General features: G+C 36.8%; 1 protein-coding gene across 1 annotated transcript in view; it reads left to right on the forward strand.

Annotated features, from left to right (window-relative positions):
• Positions 1–27,682, forward strand: part of LOC117027110 (nuclear pore complex protein Nup153-like) — an 85,155-nt gene that overhangs the window by 15,367 nt on the left and 42,106 nt on the right. The window contains 10 exon segments of the mRNA XM_033114506.1: positions 7,674–7,913; positions 8,057–8,192; positions 8,275–8,407; positions 15,472–15,591; positions 15,685–15,729; positions 15,835–15,891; positions 18,800–18,946; positions 21,698–21,750; positions 22,048–22,162; positions 26,379–26,516. Coding sequence (XP_032970397.1) covers positions 7,674–7,913; positions 8,057–8,192; positions 8,275–8,407; positions 15,472–15,591; positions 15,685–15,729; positions 15,835–15,891; positions 18,800–18,946; positions 21,698–21,750; positions 22,048–22,162; positions 26,379–26,516 — 1,184 coding nt within the window.

Below are 27,682 nucleotides of genomic sequence, written 5' to 3' on the forward strand. Positions count from 1 at the left end.
AAACACCAACTTGTACTTAGTAATCCCTTCACCTTTTTCACCCTGCCCTGAAACCCCCTCCCATAGGTCACCCCAACAAATTTAGTTCCTCTCTGACACCATGCGTAGTTATTACAATATTATTGACTACATTCCTTGTGTTATACCCTAACTCCCCATAATTATTTTTTAACAACCAATTTGTACTTCTCAATTTCATCCCCATTTTCTACCTACACCCCAACCACCCTCCCACATGGCAACCATCAAAATGTTTTCTGTATGTATGAGTTTGTTTCTGTTTTTTTTTTTTTTTTCCTTTATTTTGTTCTTTAGGTTACATATATAAGCAAAATCACATTGCACCTGTCTTTCTCTATCTGACATTCCACTCAGCAAACTACCTTCCAGGTCCATCCATTCCGCCGAAGACGACAAGAACCCATTCCCTTTTCTGGCTGAGCAATATTCCATTGTATATATGAACCACCTCCTCTTCATCCATTCACCTATCAATGGACACCCAGGGTGCCTCCACATCGTGGACATTATAAATAGTACTGCAATGAACATATGAATGCATATGTCCCCAGCATTTTGGGTTTCTTCGCATAAATACCCAGAAGTGGGATTACTACATCCTTCTTTGTCTCTTGTCATAGCCTTTGTTTTAAGGTTTATTTCGTGTGGTATAAATATTGCTACCCCAGTTTTTTTCATTTTTATTTTTTTTGTTTGTTTCCATTTTCATTACATAACTTTTTCCATCCCTTTACTTTATGTCTGTGTGCATCTTTCAATATGAAGTGAGTCTCCTGTCAGCAGCATATATAAAGATTTTGTTTTCTTCTGTATTTAGCCCTCCTGTGTCTTTCAATTGGAGCATTTACTCCATTTACATTGAAAGTAATTGTTGATAGATATGTAGTGATTGCCATTTTGTTATTCATAATTTTGATTTTTTTTTTTCTGTCTTAAAGAAGTCCCTCTAAAATTCCTTGTACTACTGGTGTAGTGGTGAAAAGCGTCTTTAGCTTTTGCTTTTTTCAGAGGCAATTTATCTGTCCTTCAATTTTAAATGGCAGCCTTGCTGGGTAGAATACCCTTGGTTGTAGGTTTTAGCTTTTCATCACTGTGAATATTTTGTCCCAATCCTTTCTGTCCGGCAAAGTATCTATTGAGAAATCAGCTGACACTCCTATGGCGGCTCCCTAAGCAAAATACCTCAGCAAAATACCTTCCTAATTGCCTTTCTCTTGCTGCTTTTAGGATGCTCTGTTTGTCTTTGAACTTTGCCATTTTAATTATAATATATCTTAGTGTGGGCCTGTTTGGGTTCATCTTGTTTGGGCCTCTCTGCATTTCCTGGACTTGTATGCCTATTTTCTTAACAAGGTTAGGAAAGTTTTCAGTTATTATTTTTTCAAATAGGTTCTCAATCCCTTGCTTCCTCTCTTCTCCTTCTGGTACCCCTATGATGCAAATGTTGTTACACTTGATGTTGTCCCATAGGTCTCTTAAAGTATCCACATTTTTTTAAATTCTTTTTTCTTTTTACTGTTCTGACTAGATGTTTTCTGCTACCTTGTCTTCCAAATCACTAATTCCATCCTCTGTTTCATCTAGACTGCTAGTGAGTCCCTCTAGTTTTTTCTATATTGTAGGTATTGCATTCTTCATTTCTGACTGGTTCTTTTTTATGGTTTCTGTGTCCTTTTTCTTGCCTACTATCTTTCTGTTGAAATTCTCAGTATGTTTCTAATAACCGTTGTTTTGAACTCTGTCTCTGGTAGATTGCTTGCATTTCATTCAGTTCTTTTCCTTGGAGTTTTCTCTTGTTCTTTCACTTGGTGTGTGTTTCTTTGTTTCCTCATTTTGTCTGCTTTTCTGTGTTTGTTTCTATGTATTAGGTAGATCTGCTATGTCTCCCAGTCTTGGCCAGGTGACCTTATGTAGTAGATGTCCTGTAGGGCCCTGGCACAATCTCCCTAGTCACATGCCTCAGGTGCTCCAGTTGTGTCTGTTGTGTGAGTCATGTGTATCCTCCTGTTACAATTGAGACTTGATTACTATTGGCATGTCAGTGTGTGCAGTTTGCCCTCAGGCTGATTTGCTCTGTGGTTTGGCCACATTCAGAGCTTATGGGCTGTTGTGCGAGGGGGCTTACCCCACTGTGTGGGATTCACTCCTGTGGGCTCTAGTGCCTGATGAGACAGCGTTTTTTGTGTGCTGCTTGTGGGGCTGATTGGGCAATGCTCTGCTGTGTTCTGAAGCCAACCTCTAAGTATGTTGGTCTGGGGGCTCTTAGAAAGGGTTTGGTGCAAGCTGAAGTCACCCCATGCCTATGACCAGGTGGGGACTACTGTATTGGAACTACAAAGCGATCTGCAGTTGTTTGTTGCCTGTGCTGAAGTTGGAGGCACATGCAAGAGGCCACACTTCAAACTGAGGATGGCTACCACCAGTACTGGACCTGGGTTAGCTCTTTAATAAGCCAAGACACTCTGAAACCTGCTGCTACCTGCCAGCTCTCTTAAGGTTCAGACAATGATAAAGCCTTGTGTGGTAAGCATGTTGGGTGATGCAGGGTCTCAGGGAGTCACTAGAGTGGGAGGAGTTGTGGTTACCAGGTTAATGTAGATTCTGGTTTGGTACCATGGCTGAGCCTGGATCTACTCAGCAAAAGTCTCAGAGCACACCGAGACCAGTTGTAGAATGCCTCATGTCCTCAGACTCTGATAGCTTTTCAAGAAAGAGTTCAGTGTGGGCGGGCTAGCTGTTTACCAAGAAAGTGCCTCCAGTGTGGGTGAGTTTGTTGGGTGGGATCCTAATAGAGCCCATCAGACTAATTCAGATTCAGATTTCACTGTGTGTGGGTTGTGCTGAAGAAAAGAGAGGTGGCACCCGACAACCAGCTGCACAGGAAAAAGATTCTATATATGGAAAATAGTGATTGTCCTCTAGTCCTTGCCCTGAAGCCACAAACCTCAGTCTGTCCTCCATATGCCTTTGATGTCCACTGAGTCACTGTCCCTCCACTGGAGCCCAGGTTGGGTGCATAGGAGTGAGCGAGTCTGTACTTGGACTCCTTAAGGGCATGTCTGGGTTTCCCACAGCCTTTCATCCCACCTGGATGCTTGCTATCCTCACTATTTTTCACAGCGAGATGTTGTGGGACCTCCTCTTCCTGGCACCAGTACTTCTGGCTGGGTAGTCTAGTATGGAGCTGGGATCCCTTTTTTGTTTGGGGAAAACCTCCACGTTGGTGATATCCTTCCTGATTCTCAGCTGCTGCATGGAGGTTTAGGACCAGCCTGTTCAGTGTCTCCGCCCCTCCTACCAGTTTTAACATGGCTTTTTCTTTATATTCTTAGTTATAAACTTTGTGTTTAGCTATACCTCATATGGTTTTCCAGGTTGATTGTTTTATAATTTAATTGTAATTTTAGTATGTTAATGGAAGGAAGCAGACACAGTGTTTATCTACTCCACCATCTTGGATCTCCTCTAAATCAGACTCTTTGTGTATGTCTTAGGAATATTTGTTTCGTAATTTCTCATGTTTCTCTTACAAGCCTAAAGAATCATGGATTTGTAGATAAGAATACTCTTAGAAGTATGAGATATAACTTCATACATATTGGATGGAGTATTGGGAAAGTAGTGAAATACATAGAGTAAATCAGTATGATAAAATACAATGTGGTATTTAAAAGGAATGAATGCTCTGTATGTAGAGACAACATGACAATGGTAATGAAAAAACACGTCACAGAACAGGATGCATAAGCATGATTATGTGATTAGGGAAAACGTATATTTTTTGTATGCATATACAGTATTCCCTCCTTATTGGCATTTTCCCTTCTGTAGTTTCAGTTATCTGCAGTCAGTTGTGATACAAAAATATTACATGGAAAATTCCAGAAATAAATAATGTTTAAGGTTTGAACTGCAAGCTGTTCTTCATACCCTGATGAAATTTTGTGCTGTCCTGCTCTGTCCTGCCCAGGAGCTGAATCATTCCTTTGTTCAAGGTCTCCAGGCTGTAGATCCTCCCCGCCCTTTAGTCACTAAGTAGTTAGGTTGTTTATTAGATTGACTGTCTTGGTATCGCAGTCCTAGTGTCCATTTAACTAATTTTACATAATAATGGTCCCAAAGCACAAAAGCAGTGATGCTGGCAATTCAGATATACCAAAGAGAAGCTGGAAAGTAGATTTTTCTTTTTCTTTTTTTTAAGAAAAAGCTATAAGTTTTCATCTTAATAGGGAAAGAAAAAATATTGTATGCTGAACTTGCTAAGAACTACAGTAAGAGGGAATTTCTACCCATGAAATTGTGAAGAAAGAAAAAGAAATTTGTGCTAGTTGTGATGTTGCACCTCCGACTGCAATAGTTACGGCCACTGTTGTACTGTTATGGTCTGTACTGTACTGTTACACTGTTACGGCCAACAGTACATGATAAGTGCTCAGTTAAGATGGAAAATTATTCAGTTTATGGGTGGAAGACATGAACAGAAGCCATGTACCAAGTGACGGCAGCATGTTGTGCCAGAAAGCCCTGAGCCTATAGGAAGAGTTCAGCGAGGGGTCTCCTGAAATGAAGGACCCCATTCACATAGCTTTTGTGACAGTATATTGTTATAATTGTTCTATTTTATTAGTTATTGTTTATTTCTTCCTGTTTCTAATAAATAAAGTAAGCTTTATCATAAGTATGTATGTACGTAAAACAAGAAACTTAATATAGAGAGTTTAGTACTACCTGCAGTTGCAGACATCCACTAGGGCAGGGGTGTCCAAACTACAGCCTGCGATCCATTTTTAATTCGCCTGCAGCAAATTCCAAAAATATACCAGAATATGGCCCGCACATGAAACCTGGCGGTATTGCATTTCTTGGTTTTACCTCTAGGTGGAGCTACTGAGTTGATCAAGGCAGTTCCTTTACAAAACAAAATTAAGGAAAGAAACATTTTGCCGCAGCGCACTGAAAATGACAACACCAAAGAAACGCTAGATAGCAAGTGAGTGTAGAAAATTTCAGACACGGTGGGAAAATGAATACTTCTTTATGGAAGTCAAGGGAAAGTGTGTGTGTTTGATTTGTAATGAGAGTGTCGCAGTGATGAAGGAGTACAATGTAAGACGACACTACAAAACCAAACATCAGACCTACATGTCCTAACTGGTGTGGAACGAGAACAGAAGTTTAAGCAGATGACAACTATCTTGCTAGCTCAACAACAGTATTTTTCCTGTGCCAAAAAAACTCAAGAAAATGCCACAATAGCCAGCTATGAGGTGGCTCAGCTCATTGCTCAGCATGGGAAGTCTTTTTCAGATGGTGAATTTATAAAACAGTGCCTCACTAAAATCGCAGTGCCCAGAAAAAAGTCACGAATTCGACAGCGTTAGCCTATCAAGAAACACAGTTGTGAGGCAAATCGAAGACTTGTCAGCCAACATAAAACATCAACTGTCAGACAAAATGTGTGCTTTTGATTTCTACTCCATTGCATGTGATGAGAGCACAGATGCCACAGATACCGCACAGTTATTAATTTTTTTGCAGGGAGTTCACAATAACTTTTGCGTTATGGAGAAGCTGCTTGATCTCAGCAGTCTAAATACCACAACAACGGGTAAAGACATTTTTGAAGCTGTGTCAAATGCAATTGACAAGATAGGACTTAAATGGGACAAGTTGTGTGGAGTTACAACGGATGGAGCTCCAGCTATGACAGGCGAGCTCAAAGGAATGGCCGCTATGGTGTGCGCCGAGGTGCAGGAGAGCGGAGGTGAGGCAGGTAACATGCACTGTATCATTATACCAAGAAGCACTCTGCGCCACGACAGTACAGCTCAGCGACGTGATGAACACTGTTGTGGAAACGGTAAACAGAATTCGAGTACGAGCACTCTACCACAGGGAATTTCAAACTTTCTTACCTGACGTTGATGCTGAATATGGGGACCTGCTCTACCATTCAGAAGTGCGCTGGCTAAGTCGCGGCTCCGTGCTTTGCTGGTTTTATTCTCTGAGATCAGAGATTGACCAGTTTTTGAAAGAAAAGGGCCGACCTCTTCATGAGCTGAGTGACCCTCTATGGTTGGCAGACCTGGTGTTTTTAGTTGATCTCACTGAACACATCAACACACTCAACAAAAACCTACAAGGCAAAGACCAACTCGTACTGCAGCTTCACGCACACATGAAAGCATTCTGTATGAAGCTCCGACTGTTTGAGGCACAGTTGTGCACCTTCAATGTCGCGCACTTCCCCACACTGTCCGAAATCAGATCTGCATTTCCAAAGGCCGATCTCTCGAATTAAAAGGGGAAATATGTGTCTGTGATCACATCTCTCATGACAGAATTTTCTCAGCGCTTCCATATTTTTCTACCATTGAGAACGATATCAAGCTGTTCACGACCCCTTCATGATAAATGCAGAAGTGGAAGAGAGTCTGCAATTAGAACTTATAGAAATGCAGTGTGATGATTCTTTGAAGAATCAACATCAGCTTCTCTCCTTACCTGACTTCTACTGGAGCTTGGAAGAAGCCAAGTTTCCTCTGGTAAGACGCCACGCAAAAAGAATGATGAGTCTGTTCGGCTCAACATACACATGTGAACAACCATTTTCTCTGATGAGGCTGAACAAAAGCAGATTGAGAGCCAAAATGACCAACGACCATCTCTGTGACGTCCTTCGCATCTCAACCACAAAACTGACTCTGGACCTGCCAGCAATCCTGCAGGCTAAAGCACAACTTCATTTTTCCCACTGAGCGCAACCGTGGTCCCCTGAGTTCAAAATATATTACACATTCCATGTGTTATTAAGCCCTTTTACTTAATAAATGTAATCATTTTATGTTGATAGCATTTTTAAAACAAATATTAGTTGATCTGTTTACAATCCAAACTTATTTGCATAACAAGCTTGAAATATAGTATATAATTTAGTTTGTATCCCCACCCCCTCCGGGTCTGTCAAGAAGGACCATCATCCAGAAGCAATCAGAGGCAGCTGTTTTGAGAATGAACTGCCAACCTTTTTTGTTCTAAAAAAAAAAAAAAAAAAAAAAATCCCATTCATGAAAAGCAGTGTTGTAGGCTGATTGATTTAGTTTACTTAAATAAATCAGATGAGGCAATATGTACTTCACCTCGAGTGAGTGGCCCAGCTGTTTGTGTATTTTACCGCGTATGGCCCTTGGTGAAAAAAGTTTGGACACCCCTGCATCAGGGGGTCGTAGAATGATGTATGCCTCATGGATAAATGAGGGACTAATGTAAATTCTATGGAAGTATATACAAATTGAATCATGGTTGTTTCTAGAGGGATAGACTTTATTTTATGACTTAGATAGCTTTGATATTATCTTTGATTAATGGATTTTATACTGACACAAATTCAAAGAAAATCAGGAACCACGCACTTGTTGAAGTTGGTATGTTTTCACAGAAATATATTTTGTCACTAGGTTAGTTAAATTAAGTTCACTTAGTTGAAACCTTGTTTGGCTAAATTGGGCTTATAAGGGGGCCTCAGTGACTGGAATTGAAGCTATATGCACTGTGTAGTATGTTTTCTCAAAGTACAAACCACATTTTGTCATGATGGGTTATTGCTTCTCCTAAGTTATATATTCCTAATATTAATGTTTTGTTTTTTAAAGATTCCTCAAGAACTACTGCTTCAAATTGTCTACATATAGTAACGAGGCCTTCTCTTCATCGGAGCCATCTGAATTTCTCCATGTTGGAATCTCCTGCATTAAACTGTCAGCCCTCCACATCCTCGCCATTCCCAACTGGCAGTTCTGGATTTTCAAAAGAAACGGAAGATTCTGCATCTCAGCATAATGATGGTAACATCTCAACTACCAGTGATCTTTCTTCAAGAGCTTCTGACAAAGGTATCTTGGTATTTGGTCATAAATAATTTTGGTAGTAAAATTAAATATCAGGAGATATTTTTCTGCATTCAGGTGTAATTTTCATTTTCTGTTCATGAAAATCTAGGGTCTTGTAATTAGTACTGTTACTGTTTTTGTTTCAGATACAGATGCTTCCAAGAACAGTGCAGTGGCACAGCTGGGGTTTGTAGAGAATGAACATTGTCATTCCCTCTCAGAAGACACTGCCACCAGCTCCAGTAAACAAGCATTCAATGTATCTGTGTTTGGAACACTATCCCCAGTGAGTACTAATTAGAGTTGATTCAGTCACATTAGTTTTGAGTGCTTATTGCATATAATTTATCAATTGTGTTTCTGTGAAATCAATTGGGAAGTCTTCCATCCTTAAAACGAGTCAGCTTGGAGATTCTTGTTTTTATCCTGGAAAAACAATGTGTGGTGGGGCAGGAGCTCCTGTCAGAGAGCCTAAAGTACGGAACACACCATATCAGGTTGGTTTGAATAGAATCAATAACCGTTTTTTTTTTAATAGTTGATAAGTAACTATTGGCACTGAAATAGAATTTTGTTTATATTCTTTGGAAAATGATAGAAGTGGGTGTTACAAACATTCTTCTCTTTTAGGGACTATATTTATATGAACATAATTTTAGATCAAAGTGAACAATTTACATATTAGATTTGTGTGTGTGTGTGTGTGTGTATGTTCAGGATGTGTGATGCTTAATTCCTTTTTTAATTTTTTTATTAATTTCTTTTTAAAAAGGAAATTCAGATACAAATCACATGCAGTAAAATCTACCCTTATTAAAGTATTTCAATTTTAACAAAACACATACAGTTGTGTAACCACTTTTGCAATCAAAATATTGAACAAACATTTTCATCACCCCAAAATTTTACCTTGAGCATCTCTGCAATCAGACACTTCCTACTTTCACCCTGTGGTAAGCACTGATATGTTTTATTTCCCTGTAATTTTCATTTTTCAAGAATGTAATATAAATTTAATAATATAACATATCATCTTTTAAATCTGGCTTATTTTACATAACATAACACATATATTAATAGCTAGTTCCTTTTTATAGCTGAGCTATAATACTGTTATGTTTCCCCGAAAATAAGACCTAGCCAGACGATCGACTCTAATGCGTCCTTTGGAGCAAAAATTAATATAAGACCCGGTCTTATTTTTAAGACCTGGACTTATCTAATATAATATAAGACCAAGTCTTATATTAATTTTTGCTCCAAAAGACGCATTAGAGCTGATTGTCCGGCCAGGTCTTATTTTAGAGGAAACATGGTGTTTTGTTTATCCATTCACCAGTGAAGGGATACTTGGGTTGTTTTCACTTTTTGGCAATTGTGAATAAAGATGCTATTGACATTTGGTGTGAACATTGATTTTCATTTTGTTTTGATAAGTACCTAGAAGTTAGACTTCAAGGTCATGTGGTAAATACATATTAAACTTTACAATAAACTGCCAAACTGTTTTCCAAAGTTTCTCGTGCTTTTCTGTAGTCTCACCAGTAATGTAAGTGTTCTGACCAGCAGCTGGTGGTAGTCAGTTTTTTGTCTTCTGTTTTTTATTTTAGCCATTGTCATAGATATGGAGTAGCCTTTCCAACTTGTTCTTGTTTTTATATGTATTTCCCTAATGATGTTGAGAATCTTTTCATGGGCTTATTTGCCATCAGTAGACGTTCACTGGTGAAATATTAGGTTGGTGCAAAACTAATTGCTGTTTTGCAGTTATTTTTAACCTTTTAAATTGCACTTACTTTTGCACCAACCTAATACGTGTTCAGATCTTTTGCCCATTTTTTAAATATGGTTCTTCTCTTATTGAGTTTTGAGAGTTCATTACTCAGAGTGTAAGCCCTTTTCTAGATATGTGTTTTGGAAATATTTTTTCTCCATTTCAGTGGCTTATCTTAGCATTTTCTTTTGAAGAGAATTGTTGTTTTGATGACATTTGGTATACTGCTATTTTTTTCCTGTTGTGGTTGATGCTTTTGGTGTAATATCGAAGATATTTTAGCCTTACCTGAGGTCACAGAGATTTTCTCCTGTGTTTTCTTGTAGAAGCTTTACACTTTTAGGTTTTAATTTAGGCCTATGATTCCATTGAGATAATTTATGTATGTGGTATGAGGTATGGATCCAGATTTATTTTTTTAACATATGAGTGTCCTATTTTTCTAGTATCGTTTGCTGAAAAAATTATACATTCTTTATTGAATTGCCTTTGCACTTTTAAAACATCAGTTGACTGTATTGTGGCTCTATTTCTGGACTCCCTATTCTGATCTGTGTATTGATCATTTCGCCAACTCTGAACTGTCTTGATTACCATAGCTTTAAAGTAATTCTTGAAATCAGGTCCTGTGAGTCCTCCAACTTTGTTCTTATTCAAGTTGTTTTGGCTTTCCTAATTCCTTTCCATTTTCATAATGTTAGAATCTCCCTATCTGTTTTCTGCAAAGTCCACAGGGAGTTTGATTGGGATTCCACTGAGTGAAAGATCAATTCAGGGAAAATAAACATCTTAACAAAATTGAGTTCTGATCCATAAAGTCAGTATGTCTCTCCACTTATGAGGTATAACAATTAACTTTGCGAACTCATTCTAGAAAAAGTGTCACATACCTCATTGCTGAATATCACTACAGTCACCTTCCAAATGCTCCCCTAGTAAGCTATGCACCTATGCCAGTGCCTAGTCCACCCTTCAAAGCAATTTTGGAACTCTTTTTCGGGAATGTCCATCAGAGCTGTCATCATCTTACCCTTGATATCCTGAATGTCATCAAAATGTCTTCCTCTCAATATTTCCTTTATCTTTGAGTAAAGAAAGAAGTCACTGGAGGCCAGATAAGGTGAGTAGGGAGAGTGTTCCAGTACAATTATTTGTTTACTGGCTAAAAACTCCCTCGCAGACAGTGCCTTATGAGCTGGTGCATTGTCATGATGCAAGAGCCATGAATTGTTGGTGAAAAGTTCAGGTCATTTTTATCTAACTTTTTCATGCAGTCTTTTCAGCACTTCCAAATAGTAAACTTGGTTAACTGTTTGTCCAGTTGGTATGAATTCATAATTAATAATCCCTCTGATATCCAAAAAGGTTGCAACATCGTTTTGACTCTTGATTTGGACTGACAAACCTTTTTTGGTTGTGGAGAATTGGCTGGCTTCCATTGTGCACTTTAATGCTTTGTTTCAGGGTCATATTGGTACACCCATGTGTCATCACCAGTGATAACACAACCCAAAGCATCATCTTGCCTCCCCAAATGGTCTTGGCAAACTTCAACTCTCCTCTGCTTTTGTTTATTGGTGAGCTCCTTTGGAACCAATTTTCTACACACCTTCCTCATGCCAAGATTTTCAGTTAATATTTTCCTGTTTTTCTATTGATGTTTCCTTGGCCTGCTGTGTTTCTCAGTCAGCCGATGACTTTGACACACATTTCAATGAATTTTTGCAATATTTTCTTCAGTTCTGCTCATTACTGGCCTCCCTGACCTGTCTTCATCAATGACACATTCTCTCCCCTTAGGAAAACATTTAATCCATTTGTACTGCCATTTTCTTCATAGCGTTGTCCCCGTAAACTTGGACTAGCATGTCCTTGATTTCACTTCCACTCCTGCCAAGTTTAACAAGAAATTTAATGCTTGTTCATTGCTCTAATTCAAGCTCAGACATTCTTTAAAAAAAAAAAAAAAAAAAAGGCTTTTTTATTGGGGAAAAGGGAACAGGACTTTATTGGGGAACAGTATGTACTTCCAGGACTTTTTTCTAAGTGAAGTTGTTGTCCTTTCAATCTTAGTTGTGGAGGGCGCAGCTCAGCTCCAGGTCCAGTTGCCGTTGCTAGGGTCCAGTTGCCGTTGCTAGGGTCCAGTTGCCGTTGCTAGTTGCAGGGGGGACGCAGCCCACCATCCCTTGTGGGAGTCGAACCGGCAACCTTGCGGTTGAGAGGATGCACCAACTGAGCCATCCGGGAGGCAGCTCAGCTCAAGGTGCCATGTTCAATCTTAGTTGCAGGGGGCGGAGCCCACCATCCCTTGTGGGACTCGAGGAATTGTACCGGCAACCTTGTGGTTGAGAGCCCACTGGCCCATGTGGGAATCGAACCAGCAGCCTTCAGAGTTAGGAGCACAGAGCTCCAACCACCTGAGCCACCGGGCTGGCCCGAGCTCAGATAAAACACCCAACAACAATAATGAACGCCACTCAGAAAGATACCGCCACAAGTCGACACGAACAAAGCTGTGAGACACTAATATACCAAGGTTGTGAAACCTTACTGAGCTGTTTGTATAGTGCTGCCAGTGTAAGTGCACAGTGGCAAGTTCACAAGCTTAATTGGCAGACCTTCATATTTAGGTCTTTGTAAATTTCTACCAATGTTTTGAAATAGTCACAGGCGTTGGACATATTTTGTTAGTTTTATACCTATAAGTAGTCTATTCAATGAATTGAATTTGTAGTAAAAATACCTTTCAGTGAAGAAAACTTCAGACCCAGATAACGTTCCTGGAGGTTCTACCAAACCTTTAGGAAAGTAATAATACCAATTCTCCACAAACTTATTTACATACTTCCCAGCATATTCAGGAACCAAAATTACCCTAACGACTAAAACAAAGACATTATAAGAAAGCTACAGACCAGTATTTCTCATGAATTACAGACACAAACCTTCTCAACAAATATTAGCAGATCTATCCCAGCATATATAAAAAGTGTATTACATCAGGGTCACATGGAGTGTGTATGTCCTGGGAATGAAGGTTGGTTCAGCATTTGAAAATTAATGTTCTCTACCCAGTAAATAAAGAATAGAAATTGTATGAACATCTCCACAGATGCATAAAACACATTTAACAAAAATCCAACATCCATTAATAATGAAAATTTTCAGCAGATCTAGGAACAGATGGAACCTCCTGGATGTGATACATTGTGTCTACAGAAAATCTTCAGCTAGAATCATACTAATGTTGAAAGACTGACTACTTTCACCCAATGATTAGAAAGAGAACAAGGATGTATGCTTTCACTGCTGCTGTTAAATGTACTGCAGGTCCTAGCTAATGCCAGAAAAAAGAAATACAGGGCATACATATTGGGAAGGAAGGGATGAAATGATTCTTAGTCATAGGCAACGTGCTGATCTATATAGAAAATCTGAATAAACTACAAGAAGAATTATAATTTGGTTTAGCAAGGTCAATATGAAAAAATTAGTTATGTTTACATATATACATTAGCAGCGAACAATTGGAAATTGCTTGTGTTAAAAATAAGCCAATTTAAGGTAAATTGCAGGATTCTGTTTTGTCCTAAGAGTTTCTTGAAGCTCATAAAAATTCTGTTTTGTGTATGTGTTGTTATGGTGCTTGTGTTCCAGATTTTGACATTTTAAAGATGGAAGAGTAATGATATTTTTAAGCCTGTTGGCTTTTGATTAGGGAAATTGTATAAAGATGACAATCTATGACAGATGTAGAAATTGCAAAGAAAAAAGTATGTATGACGATTTGCCTTCGTTTTAGAGTAGTTTCTTGTTTTCCTGAATAGAGGATGCTTTTATGAATAGTTAACAGTAATTTGAGTCTTATTTCTGAGTGTGTTCACGAAGGGCAATATTTTACATCAAAAAGTGTTAAGTGGATCTTGGAGTCACACAGGGAGCTTTTTCTAAAGCTTAAAATGGGTTGTAATACTTTTTTTTTAAATTTAAACTTAAAATAGTTCAGCATGTTAGTAGATGATGATGCAAGTCCATGATTCTTAGGCTTGTCCTAAGTCAAGAGTCTATTTCTGCTACTTCCTCCTTTATTTTGTATATCAAACTCTATACTTTTTTTTATTAGTTTCAGGTGTACCAAACAATGTAGTAGTTAGAATTTACACCCATCACAAAGTGGTAACCCCCTCCCCTAATCTACTACCCCTCTGTCATCACGCATAGCTGTTGCAATTCCATAAACTGAGGGTTGCTAAATGGGACGGCAGCGGGGTTGAGGGAGAAGGTGAAGGGATTAGAAAGCACAAATTGGTAAGTACAGTATTGCCATGGGGATAAAAAAACGTTTAGGGAATCAAACCCTATATTTTTTATTACTGAGTCCTTAGATACTGTAAGAATCATTCTCATCACAGGCTTCCAGATGTGTATTGTTGACATTTGGGATAAATCTACACTTTTTCTTTCTTTTTTAGTGTGTTAGAGTGGGAAGGTGTATTAAAGGTTCTCTAACCCATTTCCATTTTATAGAATTGTAAAGTGAGGCCCTGAGAGGCCTGTGGCCAGTAGAATCCAGTGACAGGACAGACACCCTAGAGGATTTTGATGTTGCCTCATGTTAGTCAAAGGCTCTGGTCTGAGCAGCAACCCTAAAAGGGCACCAAATTCTTAACCCTTTTGCCACTGTGTTCATTTATATCCAAATGAGTATATCCAAAATTTTTATACATAAAAATAATGTCGTTTTATACAAAGCAGCTCAAATTGTTATTAATTGCATAAAGTAGTCAAAATATCAACTTTGTGTGTATGCGAATTTCTGATACATTTTGGAAAAAAAACCTTGAAATCAATTAACACAGTGAAAGAGTTAATAAAACTAATATAGAATATTGCAGCTACTCTGAAAATATAATGAATGTTTGGCTTCAGAGAGGGAAACATTATTTAAAGTAGTTATTATGGTTCAATTTTTCAGATGTTGTCAGCTATTTATAGAAACTAGGTTGTAATTTGATTATCATAATGTATCTTTTTGATAGTGACTATTACCAAACTACTTTGACTCATGGTAGTCACTTAGTTATTGAAATGTCATAGTGCATCCTTGAGAAAAGGAAGTGCTTTTATTGGAATTTGTAAATATTGTTGGTCTATTAAAGGGTACTTGTCTATTCTTTACAAAGTTGTATCTTTAACTCCAAATTTAAGAAATCTAAAAAGCCATCTATTAAGAAAGAACCTGTAATTTAAATGTTTTTCTATTGAAATTTGTGAAACAAGTCCACTTAAAATTTTTAATTTCGATTGCAGTAGAGTCTACAGTCTCTTTGTTTAGTTATCTTGGAATTTACTTTAATTAAATACTATTTAATACCTGGAATAACTAATATTTTAATACCTGTCTCCTTAATCCAGTGGTCTTTTATTTAAATGTCAGGGATGAACAGATCAAGGTAATGCTAGAATATTCTACCAGTTATCTCAAATTTTCCCGTTTAGCATACTAGTAGCTAGCAGATCTGTAGAGTGATACATGCTGTCTTACCAAGTTTTGATGATTGTAAAAGTGATTTCTCATCTAGATAGGTGGATTTTCAATAAAGGCATAAAGCAAAAAGGTTGAATATATGATTGACAGTAGCCAGAGAGAAGTTGCTGTTAACACATTAATCCTGTTTCACTTCAGACACCCTATTCAGACATTCTATTTTGTAAATACTTTCCTTGTCTGAAAAATGTGCTTTAGGGTTCACAGTTCCAACAGATAATACAAGGTTTACTTTCTAGGCACCAGTAAGAACAGAGATGGAAGCTCAACAACTCAATGCACAATCGTGTGGTGTGACTAGTTCAACTGCTACGAGAATATTATTGCAGTCTTTAGAGAAAATGTCAAGCCCTTTATTGGTAAATTTTTAAAATCACAATTAAATACAACAGTGTTCTAATATTTGAGTTTAGTGGCAAATCTTAATTTTGTTATCATTTCAATATCAACAGGATGCAAAAAGAATTCCATGTGTTGTATTTTCTCCACTGAATTCTGTAAGTTGATTTTTAAATTTTTTACATAATTTATTTTTATGTATTAGTTATGAAAGTCCTATTTTTCATAATTTACATCTCTTGTATTAGTATTTTATTTTTCAGCCTCTTGATAGGAGTGGTATAAATACCACCACAGATGTTGGGGCGAAAAAGGAAAAGGCATGACTTCTTTAACATCTATTTACATAAATTTTGATTTTTGTTATTTATTTTAAAGTCAGCAAAAACACAAACTGAATTTAGCTGGTGGTCATTAGGGAACATGTATGAAAAATAAGACTTTATTTCTTGTATTCCTCTTGTGAGCGCCTTACTTAGCATAATGCTGTATATGTAATAGATGCTCATGCAGTATTTTTGGATTTTTTTAAAAAAAAGTTTATTGGGGTGACAATGGTTAGTAAAGTTACATAGGTTTCAGGTGTACAATTCTGTAATACATCATCTATATATCACACTGTTTGTTCACTGCCCAGAGTCAGTTCTCCTTCCATCACCATAGATTTGATGGCGTTTACCCTCACCTACCACCCCTCTTCCCCCTTGCCCTCTGGTAACCACTAAACTATTAATATTGTCTGTGTCTGTGACTTTTTGTTTCTTTGTTTGTTTGTCTTGTTCCTTTGTTGTTTTCAGTTCTATATACCACATATCAGTGAAATCAGATAGGTCTCCACTTTTTCTGTCTGATTTGTTTTGCTTAGCATAATAATTTCAAGATCCATCCATATTGTTGCAAATGGCAGTATTTCATCTTTTCTTATGGTAGAATAGTATCCGATTGTATATATATACCACATCTTCTTAATCCAATCATCTATCGAAGGACACTTTGGTTGTTTCCATGTCTTGGCCATTATAAATAAAGCTGTAATTGGATATCTGAGCACATAATCTTTACAGATAAATGTTTTTAGATTTTTTGGGTAGATGCCCAGGAGAGGGATTGCTGGGTCATATGGTAATTCTATCCTTCATTTTTTGAGGAACCTCCACACTGCCTTCCATAGCGGCTGCACCAATCTGCATTCCCACCAACAGTGTATGAGGGTTCCTTTTTCTCCACAGTCTCTCCAACACTTGTTGTTATTTGTCTTGTTGATGATAGCCATTCTAACTGGTGTGAGGTGATATCTCTTTGTGGTTTTTATTTGCACTTCTCTGATGATTAGTGATGTTGAGCATCTTTTCGTATGTCTATTGGTCATCTATATGTCCTCTTTGGAGAAGTGTCTATTTACGTCCTCTGCCCATTTTTTAATTGGATTATTATGTTTGTTGTTGGCATTTCCGTCTTGAGCATCTCAACAGTCTTTACACATAACAGTTACCTTTGGATAAATAAACAGAGTAGTAAACAGGGCTTGAAGTGTTTAGTAACCAGACATTCAGTGAACTAAAGTGCTCACTGAATGTAGTTATCTTTGTAAGCATTTCTCATTAACAAATGTATGTTGTGTGTAATAGATTTCAAATTGGCATATCATCCATCAGTCAGCCCAAAATACTGTTCCAAGATAGCAGAGCTAATAAAAAACGGAATATAGATTATATCTTGATAACATTTTTTATTAGTGTATTCTATTTCGTTAAAATTAAGTTACTGTGGGAAAAATAAAATGCTTGATAGCCAGGGTTAAGAAGGTGTATTTTTTATTAGTTATATTTGTGGCTGGTTAAGGGTCCTTCTGGGGAAGCGGATTCCCAGATCCTTACTTGTGGAAGCATTTATTATAAATCCAAGTTCTCCCAAGAAGTAATTGATTAAAATTATCCTAAATCTCTGAACTAATGTGGGGATTGTAGTCAAGATATTGATATTACAATTATTTTTTCCAAAATTCTAATGAAGCTAAGAAAGTGAAAATTGAGTTGTTTCTTGGGGTAGTGATGCTTCTCAATTTTTGGAATGACTGAGACGTTTGCAATCTGGCAAGAGGGAATCAATCCATTATTAGCTGCTATAAGGGGATTAATACAGCCCATTAGCTGCTTTTCTTAGGCTGTTTTATATCTGATTTCTTAAAAAGTAGTAAATTTAAAAAATGGTGCCAGAATAGATGTTCTCGTGAAAAAAAATTTTTCTTACTGTTTGTGTGCAGTACCAACAAAATTTTATTAATGGGTGTTAGGAAGTATAAGGGCCAAAGCATAATATTCAAGTTCCATGGTTCATGGATGTAATCCAAAGAGTCTGCAAAACAGACTGTGTCACCGAGTTGTAGGATCACACTTGTGGTGAGACTGAGGGAAAAGCCAATTACCCTCAGAGTATTTGCCCTGAAACCAGTGCTGTTCACAGCTGGTGCTGAGTGAATGGCCTATATTCCTAGTATTACAGTCTGTGGACAGAGGAGAAGCTCTTGGCTTCAGACTCATCTTAAACCCACAGGATTTTGCTGGGATTCCGTGTAGCAAGCGACCGTTGCCAAAACGCTTGTGCACCTAGATAAGAAAGCCAGTTCATGCTAAGTTTTGGAATTCTCAACACTACTTTACTAATGAGATTTCAATTGTAAGACTTTTGGTTTGATTTTTAAATCACAGGAGAGGAACATTAAATTGGAGAGAGATTTGCTCACATTTTAAGCTATTAAAATATTTTCCTTGTTAGTGTAAAGGTATCTTATTAGCAGCTGAGAAAATTTAGATTGTACTTTGAAGGAAAATGTTGCAAAATCAATTGCAATTTATATAGTTAGTTTTTATATTTGAAATTCATCCTGTAAAAGCTTGGATATATGGAACGATTTTGAATAGAGTTTCTATGTTGTGTGTGTGCACGTGTGTCAAGGTCACTAAGTCTAGAATAAAATAGTCTGAGAAAACCATTTTTGAACTACACACACACACACACACACACACACATCTAAACACACGTACACACACCCTTTGGTTTTATTACTCTCAGTTTTCTTATTTGTATTTGTTTGCATTCCCTGGGTATTTCTATAGGAAGTACTCACAGTCTGTAGTTCTCATTAGGTATTGCCAAATAATTATTAAATTTGCACCACTGTTACATATGAAAATTAAATTTCATGTTTGATTTCATTTTACCTATAAGGTGAACTCTCAGTATCCTCCTGTTCAGAGACTCATGACCCCAAAGCCAGTCTCCATAGCAGAAAATCCAACTGTTTATTTTAAACCATCTCTGACCCGCTCTGGTAAATTAAAGAAGACTGATCAAAGAATAGATAAAACGCTCAATGTGAGTATGTGTTTATTTTCAATAGTTTTCGAGTGTCAATTAAAATGAACACGAATAAAGAATGTAAGATACAAGCACTGTACCATCAGTCTACCAAGTAGATAATGCGTACACTTTGTGAATTAGTGATAATTACGAATTAGTATGGGTTTATAATGGCAGGCACCTGAATCCAATCCCAAATTACGGTTTACTAGTAAGCACTAGTATGTACTCATGGTTTAGACTAACTAAGTTTTCTAGGTTTGTTTTACGTATGTACTTTGTGTTGTTGGACTACCGCAAATAAATTTCAGATATCACATCTTTCAACTCTGAGTGCTTTGGCATTCATTTTCTAAGTCATTTTTTCTGTATTATCACACGTAAGAAACTAATGCCAGTTCCTTCCTAATATTATCTAATATCTCGTCCATGTTCAGATGGTGTTTATAGCTGTATTTTTTAACCAGAATACAAGTTTTACACATTGCTTCCACTTTTATCTTTCTAGACCTGAAATTTTCCCTCTCACCACATTGTTTTTATTTTTAACTCACCTCTTTATTGGGATATAATTCAGATTCCAAAACATTTACCTATTTAAAGTGTATGGTTCTGTGGTTTTAGTGTATTCACAGAGTTGTTCAGCCATCACCACAGTCAGTTTTAGAACATTTCCATCTCCATTTTCCTGACCCCCAAAAATGTGTACCTGTTAGTAATGATCCGTCACTCCTACCCCTCCAGCCCTAGGCAACCAGTGACCTGTCTCTGTAGATGTGCTTATTCTGGACATTTCTTATAAATGGATTCTTAAAATATGGGGTTAATTGTGACAGGCTTATTTCACTTTGCATAATGATTTCAAGGTTCATCCATGTCATAGCAAGTATGTGAACTTCATTCCTTTTTATGGCTGAATAATATTTGTTCGGATGTGCCAGATTTTGCTTATCCATTCATGAGGAGATAGGCATTTGTGTTTTCACTTTTGTATTATTGAATAGTCCTGCTATGAACTTTTCTGTACAAGTTGATTTTATTGTTGTTGTTTTGGTGAACACACATTTTCATTCTCTTGGGGTTTGTATCTAAGAGTGGAATTCCTGAATGCATTGCTTTTTGAAGAGACCAGGCCAGTTGTCTTATACAATGTGCCATATCTGGGTTTGTCTGTTTTCTTGTGTCATTTAACTAAGGTGTATTTCTTTTATTTCAATAGCATCTTGCTATTTGTGTTTTTACTTATATATAGTTAATCTGATTTGATCTTCATAACAACCCCATTTCTTGAAATGTTTCAAAGTAAAGTTGAAAGAATAATACAATGGTGACGCTTACGCTTTTATCTGTATTCAACTGTCATGATTTGCTTGATCAATATTTAAAATAGTATTTTGAACTTAATTTTGGACCTGCAGAATTGCAAGACAAATTTGAAGAAGTTCACATTACACTACATTTGCTTTATCTTTTTCTGCATGTTTTCTACCAACAAGGAAATCCTTATATAAGTGCCTAATAATTACTAAATCCGGAAAGTTAACATTGGTACAATACTATTATCTAATCTACAGTTTTTATTTAGAAGTTACCAGTGATGCAAAAGACAAAGAATCCAAAACCGTGTTTTAGTCTACAACAGTTCCTTAGAGTTTTTGTGGGAGTTTGTTTTTTTGTTTTGTTTTGATATTTCACATCATACATACTACTTAAGAGTACAAGTTACTGTGTAGCATGTCCTGCGATTTGGGGATGTGTGATGTTCCTCCAGATTAGATTCTAGTTGTGTACTTTGGGTAGTAATACCCCAGAATGGATGCTGAGCTCTTCTCAGTGTATCATGTGGGAGGCACATGCTGTCAGTTCATCCCATTCCTGGCAGTGTGATCATTACCGAAGGTGGTGTCAGTGGGATTTGTCCACTGTCAAGTGACTACTTTATCTTTTATTAGTAGTAACTTTCTCGTGGGGAGATAACTTTGAGCACGTAAATGTCCTTTTCACCCACTCGTGTTAGCATTATTGATGATATTTGCCTTAATCTATTATTTGTTTATTGCCAAAGGGTGATTCTCTAATTCCTTGTTCCTTGTACATTAATTGGCTTCCTATTGTAGGATGAAATCTTTTTTTCTATTAATGTGTTTATTTTTAATGTCAACCTGAAGTTTTACGTTCAATAGGTTAAATCCTTTATTAGCGTTATTTGTTTGGATGGTCATATTATCCCATATTGGTCTTTGGCCTGGCTCCTGTGTCCTTTTGATGTTTCCCCATTATTTTTTGACCATTTAGATGCTGTTTGATAATGTAAAGTAATCCAAGCTCGTCTTGTAAATTTCTGGACCTAGCCCTATTATCAGTCACTTATTTCTCCAAGAAATCCTGATTCCTTTTTGTGGAAGAACTCCTCAGTTTAAGAGAATAATTTCTAAAGGAATATCTTTATGAATTTGCTTGTGTGTTTAATAGGCCATTAGAAGAGATAAGTAAGTCTTTTTAAGGTTGGTAGTAGATTAAGTTTGTAGATTACCATTTTATTTAAGGCACAGTTGTACTCGATGACATTTTATGTGTATGTAATTATGCTCTTACCCTTGTGTACCATTCAGAAGGCAGGGTATAAGTTGCCAATTTTAGGATTCATTTACTGAGAACCATGAAATTCCTGATTCCAAATATGAAAACTCACCGATAGAAGGATGCTACTACAAAAATGAGAACAAATAAGAAAGCATTTAAACATGCTGTGTTCATTTTTTCTAGACTGTAGATGAAAAAGCTATGACACCAGGACAAAATACAGAACAACAAGAAAGGTAATGTCATCTTTATAGCTAAACATTATATTTAATTTGTAAGGTCTATGTTTGATTCACATAAGCCATTTTGAAGATTAAGTAAGCTTGGAAAACAGAACCTTTTACACAAAGAAATCTATCAGCTTTTAAAATCACATTCAGCTGTACCTTTATTTTCTTGTTAGTAGTTCTCTAATTTTTAGGTAATCAGTTCACAAATTATGGAGCAGAGTAACATCAGTTGCCTAATTTCCCTCCCTTCCTTCTTTCCTTCCTTCCTTCCTTTTTTTTTTTTTTTTTTTTTTTTTTTCGTAGTGGTGTTTCTTATCCAATCTTAAGTATGTCTGCAGCCAATGGTTTACCTTCTGGAGGTAACAAGATGAAACAGAAAAGAACGTGCTTTGTGGCAACTAAACCTCCACACGAAAAGGTAGGGTTATATAATTAATACTCTTGATATTTATTAAAAGCCTTTGTGTGCTGTGGTGGTGAAGGGAGGTCTGGAGCAATGGGCTTTGGGGTGACCCAGCACAAGAATAACCTGCCGCTGAAACAGTCCCTTCCAATCGTGTGTGTGTGTGTGTGTGTGTGTGTGTGTGTGTGTCTTTTAAATTTTAAATCACATTCACTGTGACAACACAGAATACCTAACCTAGCTCCTATAATTTCACGAGTATCATCAAAAAGCCATAATTCTTCCAAGAGAATATGGCACATGAAATTATTTGACCCTCAAAATATTATGATTTAGTTTAGCAAATATCTGAAGTGTCTATAAGCGGATTAATATTGTATGTATTCATCTCACTTGCCTTTTTCTTCATATTACTTTATTAAACTTATCAGTGTCGTGAAAGATAACTCTGGGTTATTGAATTTCACTGTTACATATTTATCCTGTAGGAAGATTTCCCACAATCCATTCTGCAGAGTACATTTGGGTCCATTCCTAATACATGCTGAGGGGAATGTCCATGCACGTCTCCCTGGGCACAGATGCCATCTATTTTGTGCGGAATGGGATTGGATTATAGGGGATCATACACACCTTTAGATGTGTGATGTGTTGCCTCATTGCTCTTCAAGGTAGTTTTACAGCTTACCATTTCCGCGTGACTGTGCGTAGCTCTGCTGTTCCTGTGTCCATACCACTACTGATTTTGTTTATTTCTAAGTTTTTGCCACTGTGATGTCTGCGAAGTGGCATGCCATTGGAGTTTTATTTTGTGTTTTGTTGTTTACTAGGTAAGGGAAACATTTTTTGTGTGAGTTTCTTTGCCCTTTGGGTTTTCTCTTTCTTCATCTGTTTTTTCTTACGGGTTTTCTTTTATTAGGAAAAGTCCTTTATATGTTCTGAACATAAAAGTTCTATGAAGATACAGACCAACTGAAGATTGGTTAATTTAACCTTTCTTTCTATAGCTGGCTGTATTTTGTTTTCTCGCCACTTTGAGGTGAATGCAGGTCTCCTTTCAATCTTTTTATAAATGAACTTTTCAGCTCAGCTGGGTCATTTAAGTTTTGGTTGTTTCTTAATGCTTTCATTTGTCATTTGTTTCTAATTAAATTTCGTTTGTGGCTTTCTTATTGATCCCTGAGTTTTTTAGGAGTATATTTTTCACCTGTAAATAGGAGAACTGGTAACAGTTTCTGTTGAAGGTAAAATCATGTTTTGATTGAAATTGTGGCATGTGTTAGTATTGATTTTCTTCATGTCTATTGGTATTTTATTTTGGTGGATTATTTAGAGTTTGCTTTTCAGTTTCTTCATCTCCTCTTTTCCTATTTAGCACCTTTGTCATTGGGACTCAGACTCAGCAGAATCATGACTGGTTTGGCAATTTGGACTTTCTACCATATGGCTCTCTTGTGATATTTATGTTGGAGGTCTCAGCTCAGTTAATGGTCTTGAAGGTCTATTTTTTCCTTAGTTTCTACTTGTTGCTGGGCTGGAGTGTTGCAAAGGGAGGGAATATATCAGTGTATTGTAACCTGTTGACAGAAAATGTCTTGAATGCTATTGATTATTCCATGTATAAAATTTTGTAGTTTTCTTAGCAAATTGCTTTTATTTTGTCATTAAAGCTCTTTATGTAGACATAATTACATTTAAGAAATATGTTATTTGTCTTGCCTTGTTTCTATGAGGAAATTAGTAGTGATTAATATAGCATGAGCTTGTTCTTTAGACAAGTTTATATTTTTCTCAGTAAAATGAGTGGTCTAACCCTTGGAAAGTCTATGTCTTTGAGAAAACATTAGCTTGGTTTGTTGTTTGCCTGATGACAGATTGGTCAATTTGCTTATTTCCCTCACTTTCAAATTTTAGAGATACAGTTGCTAAGATTTTAGCTGAATCTCAGGTTGATGCCAGTAGCTCAGTTTTAGCCATTTCGCAGATTTGTGTGTAATCTGATTTTACTGTATTGAGAGATGGAGGGTAGTGGTGTTTGTCTAAATGTTTGTTTTTCACGCTCTTACTACCTGATACACTCACTGTTAGGAGTTTTATGGCTCTTTGTTTCCTCCTCTCTTATCTGGGTCTACTCCCTCCCTCTGTAGGAATTGAGTATTAGTCATTAAACATTGTCATTTTGCTTCTATTGTGATATCAATCTCATTTTCATAATGAAAAAGTCCATTGATACAGAATAGGAAAGTAGTGTATAATAAGACAGGGTTTGGGAGACTTAATTGCTTGATATTATCATGTCAGGTACAGTCCTGCTGCTTAGTGGTGTGAGTAACATTGGCAAACATAACCTCTTTGCACATCAACTTCCTTCTCTTTAAAATGGAGATATAAATACTGAGTATATTTACCTTGTGTCTGTAGGATGTCTGCTAGTTAATAGCTATGTGGTATTGGGCCATATATGTCCATGCCTCAGTTTCCTCATCCACAGCAATAGTGTCTACCTCACATGAGATAACCCAAGTCAAGGTATTATAAAATTAACACATAGTAAGTCCCATATTTGATGGCAGTTGTGTTCAGCCTGAGGTGTCTATAAGCATCCGATTACAGTTCATGACTTTCTTTTCCCCAGATTTGTGAGACTTACTTCTGATCAACGAAGTCAAAATTTTGGTGACTAGGAATCAACTTAGAATTGGTTCAAGGTCCATAGTATAAAGAAACAGTATTTCCAAGCTTAAGGAGTTGGCGTGAGAAATAGGTTGTTCAGCTTATGTGCCCAGGTGTTATAAGGGGCTAAGGGGAAGAAAATAAGGCTAGGGCTTGGGGTTGGGAAGGAACATCCCCACAGAAATACCTAAATGTGTCTTTTGTTTTCCTGCTCCTCCCATATTTGGTTATAAGCGTCACACAGAAGAAATGCTGAAAGAATTGTGCAATGGACACATATTCCCAAAATGAAGATTCTAACATTTTATTGTATTTGCTTCATCAAATAAATATCCATCTAATTATGATTTGGGTGCATTGCCACGAAGTTGAAGATATGAATATACTTCATCCCCAAATACTTTGACATATGTTGCTAAACTATAGTTAAATACTTGTTGTTTTTTAATTTAGCAAGAATTTACATGCAGTGAAATATGCAACTCTTAGGTGTACCATTGAATGAATTGGACAGATGTTTACACCTGTGTAACCCAAAGACTACCTAGGCGTGGAACATTTCCAGTCCTGCAGAAAATTCACTCATGTTCCTTCCCAGTCAATACTTATAGTCTCTTGCCCCAGGGCAATCAGTATTCTCATTTTTCACACCATCTGTTGGTTTTGCTTGTTCTAAACATTCATATCAGTGCAGCTACTCAGTGTATAGTGATTTTTGCCTGGCTCTTATGAAAAGCTGCTGTGAACATTCTTGAACCTGTTTGGAGACATATGTTTATTTCTCTTGGGTAAATACCTACAAGTAGAGGTGAGAATAGTAGTTTAAAGTCCCCCAACAGTGTGTGAACCTTTCTGTCACTCTACCTCCTTACCAGTAGTTGGTTGTGCTCTTTTAAATTGTAGCCATTCTGCTTTGTGTATGCTGCTGTGTCATAATTTTACTATGCATTTCCCTAATGACTAGTAATATGTTCTTGTTTATGTGCTTCTTGGCCATGAGTTTGTCTTCCTTGGTGAGGTCTGTCTTCAGAACATTTAGCCTTTAAAAATTTGGGTTATCTTTTAATTATAGAATTATAGGAGCTGTTTATAAATTCTAGACACATATGCTTTGTCTGATACAAGCCTTACAAATATTTTTCTCCTAGTCTGGCCTACCTTTCATTTCATAATATTATCTTATGATCAGCAGAGATTCTAAATTTTATAAAGTCTGAATTTTATGGTTTTTTCCCCCCCAGTATTTTACTGTTCCTTGTGTTCTAAGAAACCTTTCCTTCTTCCCAGACTACAAAGAAATTATCCTGTATTATGTTTCAGAAGATTTTGGTAGTGGTTTTATGTTTTCTCTGATTTCCTTTCTGGTTTCTCATGTGATCCATGCATTATTGTGATCCCTGTTTAATGTTTTAATGTTTTAGAACACATTGAGACTTGTTTTAAAGCCCAGTGTATGGTGTGCTTGATGAATTTTGAAGAAGGTATATTCTGTAGTTGTTGTGTATAGTGGCCTTTAGAAGAAAAATGAACTACATCATTATAAAACATAGTGTTTTAGGAAATGGAAGGACCAGTATTACCAAGAATCACTCTACCCATGACCAGTTCTTTATGGCCTCCCGTCAATTTTAGTTCCTTTGTGTTGACTTCTTCTCCATCACCGATTAGTCCTGCACAGTCATTAAAACTTAAAACTGTAAAGCATCTACAAGAAAATACATGGGGAAAATCTCTGTGATCTTGGGTTAGGCTAAAATGTCTTTGATACTACACCAAAAGCATCAACCATAAAAGGAACGAAAACCCCATTATACCAAATGTCATTAAAAGAACAATTCTCTTCAAAATACATTGTTAAGATAAAGCAGAGAAAGTGAGAAAAATATTTCCAAAATACATATCTAATAAAGGATTTATACCCTGAGTAATGAACTCTCCAAACTCAGTAGAACAGCCTATTTAAAAAATGGGCAAAAGATCTGAACAGATATTTCACCAGTGAACATCTACGGATGACGAATAAGCCCATGAAAAGATTGTCAATGTCATTAGGGAAATACTATAAAAAGAGGAGCAAGTTGGAATGACTACTCCATACCTATGACAATGGCTAAAATAAAAAACAGAAAACAAAAAACTGATGACCACCAACTGCTGGTCAGAACACCTACATTATTTGTGAGAATACAAAGAAGCATGAGAAACTTTGGAAAACAGTTTGACAGTTTATTATAAAGTTTAATATATACTTACCTCATGACCTCGCAGTCTAACTTCTATGTATTTATCAAAACAAAATGAACATCAATGTTCACACCAAATGTCAATAGCAGCTTTATTCACAATTGCCAAAAATTAGAAACAACCCAAGTATCCTTTCACTGGTGAATGGATAAACAAACAGTATAGTAGCTCAGCTATAAAAAGGAACTAATTTTTGATATACACAAAAATTAATTGATCTCAAATGCATTACTCTAAGTAGAATAAGCCAGATTCAAAACACTACATGCTATATTAAAAATTTACTTGGGGCGGCTGGTTGGCTCAGTTGGTGGGAGCACGATGCTCACAACACCAAGGTTGCCCAGTCAATTCCCACATGGGCCAGTGAGCTGCGCCCCCCACAACTAGATTGAAACAACTACTTGACTTGGAGCTGATGGGTCCTGGAAAAACACACTTAAAATAAGTAAAAATTTAAAAGAAACTTTACATGACATTCTGGAAAAATCAAAACTACAGGGAATTAAAATACATCAGTAGTTGCCATAGGGTGGAAGTAGGAAGAGTGTCTGACTACAGACCAGATGCTCCAGGTAAAATATTGGGCTGATGAAAATATTAGTTCAATATTTTGAT

This window comes from Rhinolophus ferrumequinum, chromosome 9 (assembly GCF_004115265.2).
Source record: "Rhinolophus ferrumequinum isolate MPI-CBG mRhiFer1 chromosome 9, mRhiFer1_v1.p, whole genome shotgun sequence".
In the NCBI taxonomy this organism is placed as follows: Eukaryota; Metazoa; Chordata; class Mammalia; order Chiroptera; family Rhinolophidae; genus Rhinolophus; species Rhinolophus ferrumequinum.